A 19,114-nucleotide genomic window follows, 5' to 3' on the forward strand; every position below is an offset into this window, starting at 1 on the left:
AATACTTGATGCACCGTGAGGGGGTGAGATTGGGTCATACAAATTTCTGCATTTTTGTATGAACCAATCTCACCCCTGATTGCGGTACTTATAATACTTGAAATGCTGGAAATACTTATTATACTTAAAATCCATGAAAACTGCAAAAAAACTTGAATTACGTGAAATCTTTAAAAACCTTCAAAAACTTGATACACTCGTATACCTGAAATACCTTAAATCTCGCTTACTTTTTCAAAAGGTCCTATGTACATAGGAAACCCATGGCGCATAAGTTGTTTTGAAAAAGTAATCTAGAAATATAAAAATTACTCGTAATATTTAAAATCAACTTAACATACTTCAAACTATTGAAATGCTCAAAATGATTGAAATGAATTAAAATCTTAGAAAGGAATGATTCATTAGTTGAAAAGCGAAATGTGATTAATCTGTTAATTAATTGTTTGTTTGAAAGTAAAAACGGTAAATTATGCAAATTATTAATCTAAATCGCTCCCAAAAGCCCATTGATTAAAAACTTTAATTTATCCATCGCTGATGTAACATTACTAGTGTGGGTAGTGGTGCTGCTTGAAACATAACTTAGCCATCGATAGCGGAACAGGGCGGTTGGTGGTGGTGTTGGTGCAAGAGATTTCTCTTTGAACGAGAATATTCTTCGGAGTGCTCTCTAATAATCTTTTTGGCCAGGAGTATCTTTTCAAAAAGTTGTATGTATATTAAATCAAATAAAACATACGCCGTTTTGAAAAAGTTGCTTGGAAACTTGGAGGGTGGAGGGTAAAGATCCGTTTAAAATATCTGGAGGGTGGGAAGTTGGAGGGTAACTAAACCGCGCTATAGAAATGACTTGAAATTGTGGAAAATTTTCTAAGTCAGGATGGCACATTTTGGTATTATTTGAATATTGAAAGGTTTCATCAATTTTCTCTGAAACTATGGGAAATTTGTTAAAAAAAATTTACGAGTTAATTAATTTTGCGCTAAAATTACTTGAAACTCAAAAATGTTAAAGATGATTTTAAAAATTAGTGTGATATACCCACTAATATTTTTTTCAAAAACGTTGAAATATCTCTAAGTCGGGATAACCAAATACTTTGAAAAACGAGTCAATCGACAGATTAATGAATTTTGGTGAATTTCAATTCAGTTTCATTTTAATAATACTTATTTTTCAATCTTGTTATTTTTCAGAAGCTTCAAGAACTTCAAGCACAGGCCGTTCATCAATGACAAATGCATTCGATTTGGTGAAGAATATCACTAATAACAACATGGAATCATCAGGTGAGTAGATTTGGCTGTTGCATATGAATATTTTCCGTTTTTTCACTAACTGCAACTGCTGCACTAAAAATGGTATGAAAATACCAAATTTTGGTATTACTTGTTCAAATACCAGCGACCATAATGTGCCCTTGGTTGCCCAGTAATAGATGGTAAAATACCATGAAATCATACCAAAATCATGTATGTGAAAGACCACAGAAATACCAAAATATGATTTTCCAAGGGCGCGGGAATACCTAAAAATAAAACCATGGCAATACCAAGTTTTGGTATTCAAGCAATGTTCAAAAATCCAGAAGACCTCAACTTGGTATTGAAATGGTTTTATTTTGAGGTATTATTTTACCCTTGGAATAACATGGTTTGGTATTGTTGTGCCCTTACACATACAAGACTTTGGTATGATTTCATGGTATTTTACCATCTATTACTGGGCAACCAAGGGCACATTTTGGTCGCTGTTATTTGCCCAAGTAATACCAAAATTTGGTATTCCCGTGTTATTTACCCCTGCTCGAGTTAGGTTGCATTCGGGAGGAGAGATCTAGAATAACAAATAGCCATTGTCGTGCTATCTTGTCGCACGTGAAATGTGGACCAGCTTGAGTTAATAAATCGAAATGTTCGCTTTACAGCATTGCAATAGAGAATTTGCAGCAAAGCTAAAAGACACTTGTCGCCACCTATGAACAAATAGCGTAAACCTATGATTTTTCGAAAAAATGTGTTTTTGTGTGTGTGTGTGTGTGTGTGTGTGTGTGTGTGTGTGTGTGTGTGTGTGTGTGTGTGTGTGTGTGTGTGTGTGTGTGGTCCAATCCAATACCCGCTAACCGGTAGCGATATTATGGGAAAGTATAGTTTGTATCAGACTTTGTATATGCCGAATGCTGATACAACTTATCTCAGTCCGGGTATTAGGTGGTGATAGCCCTCGCGCTGCTTCCAACGACCCGTTTCAGAATGACAGAGCTCCTTGCGGTCCAATTCCGAGGTCGCTGGGCATTGTTCGGCCCCGCCTAAACATAGAAGCAAGCATCTGAAGGAAACTCGATCTATATTTAGACTTCCAATCCCGTCAGGCAAATCAGGGATCAGCGCGTATTTAATATGAGAAGATAACATGTTTCAACACTACGGATCATTTCACTGATAGAGTGTAAACCTTCTGATGGCCGATTGCTTAGCGTCCCAGACCACCAATCCTATAGCGTGAGTTCGAATCCCGCCTGATACATTTTCGTTTTTGTTCATATTCAAAGTTCAAATTCATGATTCCAAATTTCAAAGGAACCGACCGGGATTTGATCCCTGAACCTTCTGCTTGTGAGGCAGAAGCCGTAACCATTAAGCCACGGAGCCGGTTGATTTTTCGAAAAAATGTGTTTTTACCTTCAAAATCAACATTTTTATTAAACTTATGCCGGATTCGGATGAGAAAAATTATTTCCAACAATTTGGTGTGCAACTTTCCAATATTCGTTTGATTTTTCTATGAGAAAATTGTAAATTTAGTAAAAGACAGTAATTCGAACTTTTTGGCAACAAAGTCTGTCAAAAATTAATAAAAATGGTTGAAAATTTGTTAACACATCTGTTATCAACTATATCACTGTTTATTTCATTGATATATATGGTGAAACTAATTTTTTCGTGTTCTGAAACAAGTTCACAAATAAGCGATTTTGTTCTTCAATCCAGCAGAAAGGAATACGATTTTTGGCAAGTAACCTCATTTTGGCGCCACCTACATTTGAAACACAGGCGCGCTGCAAAACCTCAATGGCGTTCTCGACTGGAGATTCCTACTCGAAACTAGGTGTCCGAAGGCTTGATTGTTGATGCAATTGCGAATCTCTTTTTACACCTAAGCTACCATTCACCCTGGGATTCGAACGGACGTGGATTGTGAGTCCAACTGACGATTTGAGATATGATTTTTTCAAAATAAAAAATGAGTTTTTCGACGCGCCACGCGAAAAAAACAACAAAGCAATCCACTTTAACGACGATTGGTCCAGACACGGTCAAAACAGCGTTTTAAGTTTTTATACGACCTTTTCAAATGTTAAGCTAGGTTTTTTAAACTTCTTACTGTTTTTCCGAAATAGCCAAGCTAATCACTTTTTGCGTCTAAGACAGCTAAAATTGGTTGAAATGGAGCGGAGTTATGATTTTTTGAAAAATGTGGTTTTTGCTCAAAATGACGAAAATTGCCATTTTTATGACCACCCTTGAACGGTGTAGGTCACCCTAATGGCCAAACATATAAATACGGGTTAACCTATTTTTGGCCAAGGAACTCCCAGACAAATTTTGAGCTGATTCGCGATTAAAAGCTCCATAATTCCGACAGATGGCGCAAAGCATCGAAGAATGACGATTAAAATTTTCGCTGTTCGGTTATACAGGAATGCAAACTTAAAATTGAATTTACAACTCTTAGAACAAATTTTGAGAAAAAAATCAAGTAGTACGAGTGTAAACTTTTTGGCCTCAATAAATTAACGCAATAAAAAAGATTTTGAAAAAAAAAATTTTGAAAAAAAATATTGTTTAAAATGATAGAGCATCAAAAGTAAACAAAGTATCAGCTCGAATTTTTGCTTAAAAGTTGTTTTGAACGCTGGAATTTAGCAAAACAGAATTTGCATACATAACCTCAAAGAGCAAAAATTTCAATCGACATCCTTCGCTCTGTTCTGCTACTCAACACTAGATGTCGCATGTTGTTTTAGCTTATGAATGCCAATGGAGAAATTTTTTTCTGTTTAGGCTTAGGCTTAGGAAATGTTCTGGGAGAAATTTCAAACTTCCCAAGTCATTAAAATTTAATGTTGAAAAATGTGTAGTTTTTCTTTGTTACTGGAACGTTTTTTTGTACCGAACAAGTACAAACTTAACAAAAACTATCAAATTATTATAAAAAACTTTTTTACAATGTTTGTCATCGTTATCAATCTCGTTTTGAGTTGGGTGGTGACGCGCGGTCAATTATGTGGCATTGTGTGTGAAAAGAAAAGAATTTTATTTCGTGTTTCATCCTGGTTGACTTGCCCACAAGCAGAAGAAAATCAGTTCAATTAGTTGGGTGGTGACGCGCGGTCAATTATGTGGCATTGTGTGTGAAAAGAAAAGAATTTTATTTCGTGTTTCATCCTGATTGGCTTGCTCAAGTCCTTCCTACATCATCGTTGATCGGGAGGCACGACGTCGTGTGAATTGTTGCATTAAAATAAGTTTAAGTATTACTGTAAATGACTGTAAAAAAGTCCTTCCTATATCATCAATGTCGTCTGTGTAATCGTGATGAAAAATTACATTTATTCAGTATTTAAATACCTGTGCGCGAGTGTTTTGGTGTGCTAATTAGAAAGACCTTCCCATAGCATCGTTGCTCGGAAGGCTCGCCGACGGGTTTGTTATGAAAGTCCTCCCCATAGCATCATAGCTCTGGAGGCATCGAAAAGCCAAAACCTTATCCTACTAACCCAAAAAATAATAATCACGTGATGCTTGAAGGAGATGCTGTGGATTCAATGATCTCAAGCGGTATCAACAAGTATATAGCGAAAAACTATGTGCTTGATGAGTCTGCAACTTCAACTATCGGACTAACATTCCTCCCTTTTGTTGAACTGCAGGCTTCTTGGGAGGGCGCCGGTATTGACTAATAAAGTCGGGGTCTTCAGGGGTTAAACAGTGAACGGATGGTTGGCTCCCACTGATCATTTTTGATTCATTGTTTAACTTCAGCTGATCTGTCAATAACGGAGTAGCAGCTCATTGGCAGTCAACCATGCTCATGCTCATGCTCATGCTCATGTTTGTCATCGTTATCAATCTCGTTTTTTGGCCAAAATTATTTAAAATTGATTCCGACCTTGTTTTTGCATGGTCTTGTTGCTCGATTGGAATCACGATTTGACAGTTCGATTGGAACCTTGAGAGTGACATTTTGCCTCTACATATCTGGAGTTTTTTTTTGAAAAGGACCTATAAACCAAATTTTCAATTTTTGAATACCCCTGACTCAAGGCGGTTCTAAAAACACCCCCGACTCGATTTAGAGGTTAGAAGAAGTGCACTGTTTATAAGGACCATGTAAACAGTGCACGCTAGCTTTCAAATGACGTCACGGCGTAAAACCTAATAGGCTCTCTATTTGCATGATCTGTGTCTCTTCTAACCAAAACTATACCAAAATTTCCTAATTTGCCACATTTCTTCCGATAAACAGATGTCGGTAAACTCTTTGAATTAGAAAGACATGTACCAAATCTACTCGACTTTCCAATACGACATCGAAATCCCATCAAAACCCGCCATCAACTTCTCGCGATTTCCATAAATTGGTGCTCCACTGGATCATCCACTTGAGCCACTAATCACAGCACGGCTTTGCGTTATCGCCAATCCGGAGTCCAAGAATCGAGTTGGGCAACTTTTCCTCCCAAGCGGCGGTTTCCCTGCAAGCTTTCTTTCCAGACGGCAACCACGACAAACGGGACAGGTCATCAACACCACAACAGGACAAAAACTCGAAAGTTGAGCATTTTTTCAAACGAATTTATTTACTTTTTTCAGCTTCACTTGTTGTTTGTGTGTGTGTATTCGTTGTGTGTGTTTGTGTTTGAACGTCTATTTACAACATTAATTAACTCGTTACAATTAATATGTACAAAAATTTGTTACCGGCGTTTCGTTTCGTAGGTTTCTCGCGTAAAAGAATTAAACAGTGTATACATTTTGGTGGTAAAAAAAAACATAAAACAGTTTAGTGAAAAAAAAACAACAAAAAAAAGGTTAATCATCGGAGTTATATCAGAGAGCTGGTTTCTCCGCTGTCGTTGTTAAATACATTATTTATAATTTTGATTTTTGTATGAAAATATACAAAAATAAATCATAAACCAAAGTTACTTCACTTTCGCGCGCGCACGCTCAGGTCACTTCACTTTCAGTGAAAAACTAGACCTTGTCTCGTCAAGTTTTCTCTCGGCTGTTGCTGCTGCTGGTTAGCAATTCAACTCTGACTTATCTCACATGTGTATGTGGTTGGTATGAGATTTTCCAGGTCTCTTTTCCCAGTTTTTCCTCGGTTTGCTTCCTCGAGACGCCCTCGAAGTTGTTGTTTCTTTTCCGCGCTTTTTTTTCCAGCGGTCGATACAGTTCCGCACTTCCATAAATGTTGCGCAAAGTTATTTTTTGCGCGTACTTAATTTGTCCTATCCACCTAGCAGCAGCATTCCCTTTCGGTTGGTGGAAGCTTTCCGGTGGAGTTATTCGCCGCCCATAACTGGCTTGACTGCTGCCTGAGTGATTGTTAAGGTGGTGGTGGTATCTCTTCCATGACTTAGTTTTCAGACTTATTTGGCGAGAGAGGGGAAATGCCATGGGAAACAAGTCTCTGTGCCAGTGGACTTGGCCATTTATTAGCGCGCTTCTTCTCTCCAATTTAGGCACTTTTGTTGTTGTTGTTGCTGTGATTGCGTTAGGCCCTTTTGTTATGACGGTCTTCGTTTTCAGTTAGAAATAAATGCTCGAGCCCAGCGCGAAATGTAATAATGGAGGAAATTCCAAAATGACGCCAGTTAATTGACACCTTTTGAGACGCCCGTGTGGGTCATTCAACAGGTAGCGGGGTTGGTCACAAAAGGTCCCACCACAGACTTGGAGCGGGCAAACGGTTTTATGCTAACGAGATGTTCTGCGTTTTACGACGGGCGTGTTATGACAGACTTGGACAGATCAGCAGACTGCGTTGGACATTTCGCCTAATGGATCATTTCACCGAAACTGTCAGATTACTGTGACAAGTTGCAAAAGTAAAATGAGACTTTTTGATGAAATCATCTTTTCAGCTGTCATCCACTTGTCTGTGAGACCGTCTAATGATGTTCTTGTCACCACCGAAGGCGCACGCCTAAATTGGTCTCAAGTGACTCAACACACGTGCTCGCGCACCGGATATTGGAAAAGTGGAAAATCGCACCCAAAAGCAAATCAAAACCGTTTACCGTTTCTGCTTCGATCGGGTAATCAAAACGTCTGGCGTAATACTTCATCAACAAATTCGCGAACGCGAGGGGTAAGAAGATGTTATGATTTTAATTTCTGCTCGCATTTTCGTTTTCTTTGACATGGGAAGTGGCTGTGAGATAATAGACTAATTGAGTCGGACGTATTTACATACCGCGATACGCGAGCGAGCGCGCGCCCGTCTTCCGACGCAGTGGAAGTAACTTTTGAAGGAAAATGCGCTCCGAATCGTTCATTCTCTTTCTCGCGAACTGCTTCTTCTTCTTCGCTCTTTTTCTCTGTTTCTTTGGATGTAATATGAAGGGGAAAATTACACTGACAGATAAGAAGAGTAAGAAGCACCACCGGAGTACGTGCGTGCAGGTTGCGTAACTCGACGTTTTAAGGTTGAGAATCACACATCACACACTCGGGGTGGTAAGGTACGGTAAGGTAGATTAGGTCGCTAAGATTAGTTAGTCGAAGGAGTAAATGGAGAGGGAAAGCCTTACAGCTGGTTACGAGATACGAAAAAACTAATTAAATTTTTTACAACCTAAATCACTATGGTACAAATGAGAGACTAATGCCACCCGTGGCTGACTGGGACGCAGGCCTTTTCCCAAACTGGCTTCCACACCTTCTTCCACGCCGGGACCTGGATTTCCTTCCAGGCTGGGACCTTGATTTCTTTCCAGTCTTCCTTCCACTCCAGCTTCTTCTCGGTAGCCCACTCCTGTTTCTTCTCCACGCGCCAGATTTCGACCTTCTCCTCCTTCCACGCTTCCTCCTTCTTCTTCACCCAGATCTGCTGCTTCTCAGTCTTCCAGGTCTGGACCCACTCGTCCTTCCATTCCAGCTTCTTTTCGGTCTTCCATTCTTCCTTTTTCTCTGCAAGAGGGTAGAAACAGAAATCAAAATCACGACATTTGTTTGGGACAAGACAGAGAGCAAGAGAGCAACGCTCGTTTCTTTTCGATTACTTTTTGACTGAGGATCCCATTTTCAAAAGAAAAGAGAGAAATCGAGAGTTGCCCTCTTGCTCACTGTCTTGCCATTGGATCGCTGACAATGCCGAATTTCAACGATTTCACTGATTTCATTCACACTCAAAAGCAAAAGTGTAAAGTATTTTCATTGTCTGCTCTACTTTACACTGAGATAAAATACTCCATTACATTTTGGTTAGCGTGAGCGCAGTGTAAAAAGTGTCAGTTGGTTACTTTTAGTATGTCTCTGTCAAGCAAAAGGAGTATAAACTCAACCGAAAGAAAAAAAAATCATTTGATATTGATGCACCAAAGTGTAAGAGAGTATAACGTCCGTCACTACAGTTTGTGAGTTCTCATCTTATATCCCGTGATTGTTAGCAAGAGCATTCTCTTTCTATCACTCCGTCTCTTTTCTTCGTACATGCACACTCGCCGAAGATTCTGTTGTTTTCTCACAAACCCTCAATGAAAGTACGCGAGTGGGGATTGGGAACCGACCACGCATTACGTCCCATTAAACAACTTTGGCTAAATATGTTTTGTGGTGGTTTTTTTCTGTTGAGGAGATGATTGTGAATGCAGGAATGAGAGAGAAAAAGAGAATGTCATACAAGGTAGTGTAAACACACAATAGAGACCAACAATTCATTTTGCTGAAAATTTTGCGACGGAAAGAAGTGCAATGAAAATTGAGACAAGAGATTTCGGGTATGATAATTTTAGTCGCTAAGTACTGAAAGTTTCATATCTTTACAACACTGTTCGACACTAACAATCTTCCCTCACTGAAGAGGTAAAACAAGATGACAAAAATCCGTCCCAAACTCTCAACGAAATTCAACGCACTTTATCTGGTGTTAATGTATTTGAAATGTCGAAAAACGACACGTCATTTGGAGATGGACTCGCTTGGAATTGGTTCCAAGTCAAAGAAGATAGTAATTTTTCAAAAAATAATTTAAAAATAAATTTCATGCTCATCAAATGGTCGTTCTAAGTGCCATTGTGCTTAGAGAAAGATCTGAGAGTATACAATTAAATCGAGATTTTGCACTCAATTTCAGCACCTTATAGAATTTCCACTTTATATTTTCGGGTGAAACGTCAGTTAGTCACCAAACACGGAAGAATCACCGTCAAAATTTATTCGAAAGAAAACTCGTCTCCCTCTCTTGCACAAAACATTGATTATAGAAATTCAATAATCAATTTCATGGTTTCGGAAGAACATTTCTTGAGTTTTCCTGGGCGTTTTTTGTAAAGAAAGCAGTTTTTTGAACGATTTTCGATGAATTTTCGAATAAAAAAATCAAAAATTCTCTTAATCGTTCAGCTGCATGGCTGCATGTTCGAATTCAAAAACAAAGGATAAATCTTTTTTTTTTAGTGGAAATTGCCAACTAGTGCTGGAGTTCGTGATTGCTGATAGGATCTATCGAAAACAAATTCGAGATTTGCAGGAGAAACGCCACGCACTGCAAATTCGCCTGTATTTTTCGTAGGTGAACATTGTTTGATATTCACATAAATATCGTTTACTGATTGATGTTGTTTTGAAAGTTCGGGAGAGATTATCTAACCCGTTATTCATCTCCTCTTACCTTAGAGAAATTCACCAGCGAAATGAAATAACAGTGCTTGTCAAAAGCAAAAACTAATGAAAATGACCAAGGGTCCAAAGAATGCAAAAATCATGTTTTATAAATAAAACAAGTTTTTAAAAGTTTTTGTCAAATTTCAGGTCACAATTAAAGGAGACTTGACAATTTACCTATGGACAAAATTCAAGTAACTTTAATTTTTATATTTTAATATGAAAAATTGGTGGTCTCTCGGCATTTTTTGTTCAGACCAGATACCGAACAATTACTGTAATTATAATTTTGGCTGTCACTTATCACCAATGTTTGTTATCAATTTGGATACAATCAGGTCCAGTGCTAAAATGCATAACATAGAACAATTTGAACATAATTTCGTTTGATTTGATAATTTCGTTTAATCATTGAAGTAATTTTTGAAAGATCAAGCGAGATTTTCTGCATCGTTTTTCTCACCCTCTCATTTTTGTCGGTGAAAAATGTTTGCTAACAATGTCAAACATGTTGAAACAAAAATACCATCGATATACATTTTGTAGGTCGATCAAAATCCCAGGAACCGCTCACTTACCTGTCTTCCACACCTTCTTCCATAGTGGCTTCCAGACCATCTTCTTCTTCCACAGATCGTGGCTCGTGTACTCCCAGCCGTGTTCGTCCTTGCCGAGGAACTTCTCGCCGGGAATGCCCACCTTCACGGTGTCCGGCACCCAGATCTGCTTCCACTCGGGTACCTGCACTTCCTTCCAGACCGGCACCTGCACCTCCTTCCAGATGGGCTTGGTGACCTTCTTCCAGTCGGGCACCTGCACCTCCTTCCAGGCGGGGATCTCGGTTTCCTTCCAGTACGGCTTCTTGACGATCTTCCAGTCGGGGACCTTCACCTCGCGCCAGATCGGCACCTCGACCTTCTTCCAGACGGGGATCTGCTGCTTTTTCCACTCGGTCTTCCACACCTCGATCTTCTTCGTTTCCCAGACCTTCTTCCAGTCCTCCTTCCAGGCCAGCTTCTTCTCCCAGACGCACTTGGGCTCGTGATGGTGGTCATCGTGTCCCTTGTTGAAAAAGAACGGAGCCGGGCTGCGCTTCTCGCGCACCGCAACCGGTTCGTCGGCTAGAACGAGCGTGGCGCACAGGCAGCCAAATAGTAACTGAAATTGAGAAAAACGATTGAAATAGTAAAAACTCATAGAAGGCTACAAATCGTGAAGTATCCTCATGAAAAGGTCCATAATAAACATAACTCTGACTAGTATATAATTACTACGGTGATCTACAATCTACTTTAACATGGAACTACATGGATTCAAATTCCTGAGTTATGTAAAAATAATAAGGCTTATCTACAATCAACTTTACTCTTGTTATTACGGAAATAATCATCACAATCTCCCCTCGGGTATCATATCGGTCGCATTACGACACACACGCTCACGTGTCGTTACTTCCGAAGGCCACGACCTTGGCATTGATGCGTCATAAGCGCCACCTGCAATGTGCCAATCATCTGTCGCGGCACTGCAGCAAGCATGGGTTGGCAAATTTACAACCGTCAAATACAACCCAGGTCCAAACCTGAGACCACATCGTCAAACGAGCAACGCGAGACAGACCGATCATCGTAAACAATCAATAGCCAGCCAGTGTGAGCGAGCGTTCCAGCTCAACGCCGTGGCGGTGTTGCCCAAAGTGAAAAGACTTGAACGCCGCAAAGAAAGGAACCCGCTTCCCACAAAAAAAGGGCTGACGCAAAACATGGAAGCCGACCTCCCATTGGTTATGCTGCCGGCACGGTACTTTATGATGCGGATGATCGTCGACTTGACAGGGGGCGCTAAGTTATCAACTCTCACGCGGGGGCACGCGACCCTCCGGGCGTGATTTACGGCGAAGACGCACCAATAATGCTCGGGGTGTCATTTCGGGAAAAGAAGAAGAAAAAGATGGCTTTTGGATTTTTTTCAGAGGGGGAAGCTCCGATTTGTATGCTAATGAAGGCGCGTGCTCTACGCGTTTCGGCCGAGCTTCGTGCGATGCTGCTTAAGGTTTTGGTATCAAAAGACCGAACCGCGGTAGCGTCAGGCATAATGAATGGGACTGCTGCCTGGTCGAAGTGATTATGTTAATTCGATTTGTTTGGGGTGTAAGCATGATGGTCCAATAAAAAAAATCGGGGAGGTGATGATCGGGTTACAAGAGGATATTGTTCGACGGTGTTTTGACGATATCATTAGCGGCTATCAATTTATAATGGATGAGCAGAAGAATGAGTTATTGAATTTATGATAGCGGCTATTGAGCATTCGGCACTCACTGAGAGGAAAATTTGGAAAGACCTAGATCCTCTTCTCTCTTTCGCGAAATATCGATAGAAGAGAACCAACATTGTAGATTTTCAGGTGGAAATGCTCTCAATAAACTGTTCACACGTTTCCCATTATGTTACAGTTTTCTGGCCAAATAATAAGTTGGACAATAACTGAATCAATGCTGCTTGACACGCAATGTAGCAGTTTTAAATGTTAAAATGTACTGCCTGCTTTTGCAACAATATAAGAACAACTTGCGTGCAAACTGCACAAGTAAGTATAAACGGGGTAAACGACACCTACCTTTACTAAAAGTTTGCTCTATGTTTATTCTTGAATTGTTCAAAACTATCGTGCAATTCGCAATATCCGTTATGTTTCTTTGAATGAGTTAAAGCTTTACGAACAAAAATCCGTAAATTTAATTTTTTTATTTTGATTTAATTAATTTTTCTCAATAATGTTTAGAAACTTTTCAAAACATTGATTTTTGCATTTTGAATGTGTCAATGTTGTCAATAGCTTTATAAAACTCGAGCTTCCTTTATCATCGATATACAAAATCAATCTCTTTTTGTGTATAATTTAAATAATTTGCTTAGAAAAATATTGACATCTAAGTCGTAATGCTTGAAATCGTACTGCATTTATTCTCTTTTGAAGGACTCAATAAATGTGTTTCAAAATATCACATGGAGGCTAAGGTACGAGGTCGAACAAATCTAGGCGACCATCACACAAGTTATAAATCAGTATGTTAGGAATGACTCTTTTAAACAACCAAATTTTCCCAGGGAGATTTTTTGAAAAAAAAAAAAACTTTTAGCAATAAGTTCACAAAAGTTGCTCAAAAAGCATGCAAAGTAGTTAAAACTTAAACGCTTTACTATAGCATATAATGACAGGTTGCACAAGTATTTTCAAAGACAGCTTTTAGGACATAAAAATCAACTTATTTAAACAAAGGCATGCATCTTGCAGGAAATTCTTCGTAGAAAATTGTGGACTAAGGGACTTCAATGTTTTGAGCCGAGATATTCCAGTTTTAATAAATGTTCGAATTTTCAAAGATGTGATACGTATCAAAACAAATTTCGTGAATCAATAGAAACAATTTTGACATTTTTTGGCGATTAAGAACCTGGGAATTGAATGTTTCAATCAAAGTCTGGATGATTTTGATTAGAAAAAAAAAACATTCAATATTACGCCCTTTTAAAATATCTTGGATTAAAAATATTGAAAATATTTTTTTCGAATAGATTGGAAAGTTTCACGAATGTTTCATATTTTAACATTGAAAATCGGACCATAAGTTGCTGAGATATCGACTTTAGAAAATGGTGTGTTGTTTGTGTGAGACTTACACAGCAAAAAATCCGATGGTAAAATCGCATGCAAAAGCATGCACATCACCTTCGTCAATATAAACACTTAATATTACACACTGCATGTAAAAATTTTGCAAACACAATAAAAAGTTGCAACCGACGGGATTCAAACCCAGCATCAATAGTAAGGACTGGCGCCTTAGCCCACTCGGCCATCAGACCGATGTAAAGCTGCAAAGATAAACGCATACATCAGCCTGACATTTTGGTCAAGTAGGTTTCCCATACTGATAGGCTACATATTTCAGGGTGTAAAATCACATAAAAGTGCATAAAATAATGCAATATTTATTTTACACCCAGGCCTTTTACACGCAGCTGGATTACTACTTTTTTAGCTGTGTAGAAAACATCAATTTTCCTATTTTTAAAACTTTGCATGGCAATATCTCAGCAACTAAGGGTCGTATCAACAGAGTCCGAAAAAGCAAAATATAGAGAATTTTCTCAGCTTTTCAAAAATATTTTTTTCAAGAGTGGGCAAACTTGGCCCACTTAAGTACTTTTTGATTGCAAATTTGATTTTACATCGACCAATTTTTCGATTTTTTGAAAAAAATAGTATTGATTCAAAAATTTATAACTCGCACAAAGATTTTTTGCACAGCCTTGAAATTTCTGAGAAGGTTGGCATTTGATGTCCACTAAGACATATCAAAAAATAAAAAAAAAATAAAAATAGTGTTTTATTGCAAATCAATTTTTAGTGGCAAAAAGTGAAATTAAAAATCACCACATTTTTTTTACTGTGTATCATTTTTTTTAGTGTAGTCCATATCCATACCTACAACTTTGCCGAAGACACCAAATCGATCAAAAAATTCCTTCAAAAGATACAGATTTGTGAATTTTCAAACATCATTTTTGTATGGACAGCTGCCAAATTTGTTTGGAAAATTATATGGACAAACTAATGATGCAAAATGGCTTCTTTGGGCATACCGAAGGCACCAAAAAAGTTTCAGTCGGATTAAAAAATACAAAAAAAAATCGAATGACCGAAATCTGGGAGAACTGCTCAAATGTCAATTGGAGCTGTTATGCAAATGTTCGAAAGTGTTCAATATATTCTTTCTAAATGATCTGAAACAAAATGTTTATAAGCGTAACATATCAATAAAATTGATCATTTTTCATTCAGCTTCTTGATTAAATTTGGTCCTTCTTTCATTCCTGCATGTCGAATGTAAATGATGATATTTCAAATAAGATACAGAAAGTTTATCGACGAGTTAAAAAAAAGTTACTAAATTCACCTTGAGGTAGTTGGTGCTTTCCTCTCTCCTAAGAGGTCCTAATAAAATATGTTATGAATAAAAAAATCAAACAACCTACAGACTTTTTGTCAAGAACATACATGGCTACATGGCTTTTTTCGTGGCGATCAGACCCGGCCATTTGAGGTTATGTTGAAAATCACCCTTTTTTGTAATTTTTTTAATCATAACTTTTAAACGACTAAATGAAACATCCGTACATAATTCGTTATTCCAAAGCCGAGAAAATCTAGTGCATTTTTTTATCAACATCCCCACACACGCACAGACATTTGTTCAGAATGTGACTCTGAGTCGATAAGTATAAATGAATGTGGGTCTAGGAGCCCGAGCATGGCTAAATAACAAGGGAAATGCGTAATAATACCTTTCTCTGGTATCAATACCAAATTTTGGTATTCCTGGACCCTTTAAAATTTGTCTTAAGGATTATGCAAGAGCAAAATGTGCTATCATACCAATTAAAGGTATTGTTTTGATATTGCAAAATTGCTGCATTTGTCAATGGTCGAACACCACATATTGGTATTCTTTTGGTATTACAGTGTTTCATCAAATTCCTCTGAAACTATGGGAAAATTTTGACCAATTTTGACAAAATAATTAATTTTGCGCTAAAATGATGTCTCAAAGCGAATGCTTTCATTGAAAACCGGGAACTTCAAACTTGATTTTAAACCTTTTTTGACATACCCCCTAAAGAAATTACTTGAAATTATGGCAAATTTTTTAAGTCAGGATGGCACATTTTGGTATTGAAAGATTTCATCAAATTCCTCTGAAACTAAGGATTTTTTTATAAATTTTGACGAGATAATTAATTTTGCGATAAAATGACTTTAAAACCAAAAGTGTTGAAGCTGATTTTCATTTTTTTTATATACCCACTAAGATTTTTTTTTAAACGTTGAAATTTCTCTAAGTTGGGATAACCAAATACTTTGAAAAACGAGTTAATCGACAGATTATAAAATTTTGGTGAATTTCAATCCAGTTTCATTTTAATAACACTTATTTTTCAATCTTGTTATTTTTTAGAATCTTCAAGAACTTCAAGACCAGGCCGTTCATCAATGACAAATGCATTCAATGTGGTGAAGAATATCACTAAGAACAACATGGAATCATCAGGTGAGTTGATTTGGCTGTTGCATATGGATCATTTCCGTTTTTTTCACTAACTGCAACTGTTGCACTAAAAATGGTATGAAAATACCAAATTTTGGTATTACCTACTTGTGCAAATATCAGCGACCAAAATGTGCTCTTGGTTGCCCAGTAATAGATGGTAAAATACCATGAAATCATACCAAAATCATGTATTTGGAAGACCATAGGAATACCAAAATCTGATTTTCCAAGGGCGCGGGAATACCTAAAAATTAAACCATGGCAATACCAAGTTTTGATATTCAAGCAATGTTCAAAAATCCAGAAGACCTCAACTTGGTATTGAAATGGTTTTATTTTGAGGTATTATTTTACCCTTGGAATAACATGGTTTGGTATTGTTGTGCCCTTCCATATACTAGACTTTGGTATGATTTCATGGTATTTTACCATCTATTACTGGGCAACCAAGGGCACATTTTGGTCCCTGTTATTTGCCCAAGTAATACCAAAATTTGGTATTCCCGTGTTATTTACCCCTGCTCGGGAGGTCAAACTCAATAGTTCATTTTCCAAATGATTTTAGTGAGGAAGGCAAAGCGGCACTTTTTCAAGAAAGGCGGAATTTATTGAAAAATTCCATGTTATCTCAGTACTAGACGGAGCAAATTGACCAATATTTGGAGTGAACACTCCAATCTATTTTTGTCAATCTAATGTGGCGTAATATTTTTGGAATTTGGCCTTCTGCGTATGCACGGGACCTACATGATAGAACTTCACCCTAAATGTAAGCCAAATTGGTCAAATTGGTTTGCTGGCTATCGTGAAACCTAATTTATCAACATGTGATCATCAAATTGCTTCATCTTAGTTTGATTAAAAAATATTCAAATGTGAATTAAATCATTCACATATTTCACCAAAATTCTTCCAGTACACGTAGACCAATATAGTGTATCTAGAAATATGTTCAAAACACCTTCCAGCCATTCGTTTTTCCTATCGTTGCTGTGTTGTTATTCAACCAAACAGTCTTGATCATAAAATTGCTCCTGATAAGATCATGATTTCATGTAAACTGTTTGATTCACATTACATATTTTCTTGCAGTTTTGGTTCAGTACAACATAATGCCACATTTCCATCAATATCTTCAACATTTTACAAGTCACTTGTTGCAATTCTCACACAACATGAACCACAATGTTAGACAAACTTCTATTCAGTCACTAATAGCCACTACATTCCAGCGTTCCAATGCACTAGAATAAACCTCTTTTTTCCAAACAAGGATACTACAGAGGTCACTTTGCTCCAAAAAGGAGCTTGAAGTTCTCATCTCAGAAAAGCGATTTTTTCGCCAATTAGTAGATTTCTGCTCCCGTTTCAGCTTCAATCGTTGATTCGCTGCATCTGCTGTTGTTGAGTCGAAATCCTTCACTCGAGACCGTTGATTTTTCGATTTTTTTTCTTAACACTATCTTTTGTTAGAACAGTTCTTAAACATCACTAAGAGTTACTCGTTTTTGTCACTTAATCACTAGCGTTTTTTTTCAGTCCTTTGTGTTATTTTTTTTTAGTTTTCACTTAAAAAATTCCCCAAAAAAAACACTTATTAGTAGAACGCTGCAACGTACCAAAAGCGCTAACGACCTCATCCTAGATGGTCGACGCCAGCACAGTTTACGCGAAAACTATACCAAACACAACACTGCTTGACCACGCTGGTCTTGATACTGTTAATAAATTGAAGAAGATCAACCGTTTTATACCAAAATTAACTTTACTCTCGCGCGCGCGCGCGAAAAGCTCCCACATCGAAACGGAATGAACTCGCTAGCCGAAACTCGGTGGGGAACTCAGCTCGGAGCTACACACCGTTTGGCCGAACCTCGCGAAAGCGAAAGTCCAGTTCTAGGGACCCGCGCGCGCTCAGGTATTCCAAGCACGCGGTCCCCCGAAACTCTCAACGTCATATCAATCAACCGACGGAGAGTGAGTTGCCCGAACCGGTCATGAATGAAACCGAGAGTGGTTTCTGCCCGAAGCGACGAGGGGTCTCGCAGAGTCCAAAGCACCCCCCTCGCTCTCAAATTGAACCACGCTAAGACCGCGAAGAACTGCACGAACTTGCCTGGGCGTACTTACTGCTCCATGAGCTAACTCGTTTAGACACCTCTTTTGAGGGGGGTACTCTCCGTTACGCCGGCTTAGTGTTCACCTGGTGGTTCAGGTTGTTGGTTCATCGCAAACCACTCAAAGCTTTAGTATCGGTTCTGCGCTGCAGTCAGTGTACACCGCGCAAAGCATGTGGCGTTGTTGGTTTCGGCGAGTTTGCGAGTTTGCGCGTTTTTGGTGCCGGTTTCACGCGTAGCGAAAACATGATGCTAGAGAGCAATAAGATGTGTTTATGAAGTTTGACTTAGTTTCGATACGTCTTGGATTTGATATTGAGGGATTTGAAAAAGGTTATACTGGCTGTGTTGTGCATTTTTAAGTTTGACAAAATTTTCCGGAAAATCATTTTTGTGAAAATTGTTTCCTGAAATGTACCATTTCCGAATAAAATAAATGAATCAAAATGTCGTGATTGTGCTATCTGATCTCATGTGCATTTTGAGTCAAATTTAATTGAGCACGTCATTTTGTGCAGCTTGTTCTTCACCTTTGAACTTCGCAGATTCCTAAATCTTGATTTCAATCCTAAGATATTAAGCATAAGCATAAGCATAGGTGCCCACCCGCAGTTGCTACTCCGTTATTGACCAGGACCTCCAGAAGTTACATCCACGAGCCGTGGAAGATGAGTGGGTGCTATCTTTCCTCGCTTCGCAACTTCTCAAAGGCCCCTATCATGCTGATCAATACCGGCGCCGGCCACGACCAGTGGTAGAGTCACGGGGAAGTGGATGGGAATGTTAGTCCGATACTTGAGTGATAGAGACCGCCCAATCGACTGCTTCTCCGACAAAGTATCACATGAGTTTTGAGGGGGGTTAGTAGATGGGTATGAGGTCAGGATTCACGAATGGCAGTGATGTGACCATGAGCATTTTGTTTATCGGTTGAAAAATTTAAATCTTAGGCAGCCGGCTGCGGAAAGATAAATTATTGATT

General features: G+C 38.4%; 1 protein-coding gene across 1 annotated transcript; it reads right to left on the reverse strand.

The window, feature by feature from the left end:
• Positions 1-7,430: 7,430 nt before the first annotated feature.
• LOC6031817 (golgin subfamily A member 6-like protein 6) lies at positions 7,431-17,732 on the reverse strand. The gene is made up of 3 exons (XM_038256298.1): positions 17,635-17,732; positions 10,479-11,058; positions 7,431-8,205 (listed from the first exon to the last, which is right to left on the reverse strand). Exons 1-3 carry the CDS (start codon positions 17,653-17,655, stop codon positions 7,898-7,900), a joined length of 909 nt encoding a protein of 302 aa, XP_038112226.1. The 5' UTR covers positions 17,656-17,732; the 3' UTR covers positions 7,431-7,897.
• Between the last annotated feature and the right edge of the window lie 1,382 nt (positions 17,733-19,114).

This window comes from Culex quinquefasciatus, chromosome 2, assembly GCF_015732765.1.
Source record: "Culex quinquefasciatus strain JHB chromosome 2, VPISU_Cqui_1.0_pri_paternal, whole genome shotgun sequence".
Lineage (NCBI taxonomy): Eukaryota > Metazoa > Arthropoda > Insecta > Diptera > Culicidae > Culex > Culex quinquefasciatus.

Coding starts and splice junctions, on each gene's coding strand:
- LOC6031817 (XM_038256298.1), bottom strand. CDS start 17,655: ATGAGGTCGTTAGCGCTTTTG. Junction 11,059..17,634: donor TGAGGTCGTTAGCGCTTTTG/GTACGTTGCAGC, acceptor TCTCAATTTCAG/TTACTATTTGGCTGCCTGTG. Junction 8,206..10,478: donor GAAGAAGGTGTGGAAGACAG/GTAAGTGAGCGG, acceptor ACCCTCTTGCAG/AGAAAAAGGAAGAATGGAAG.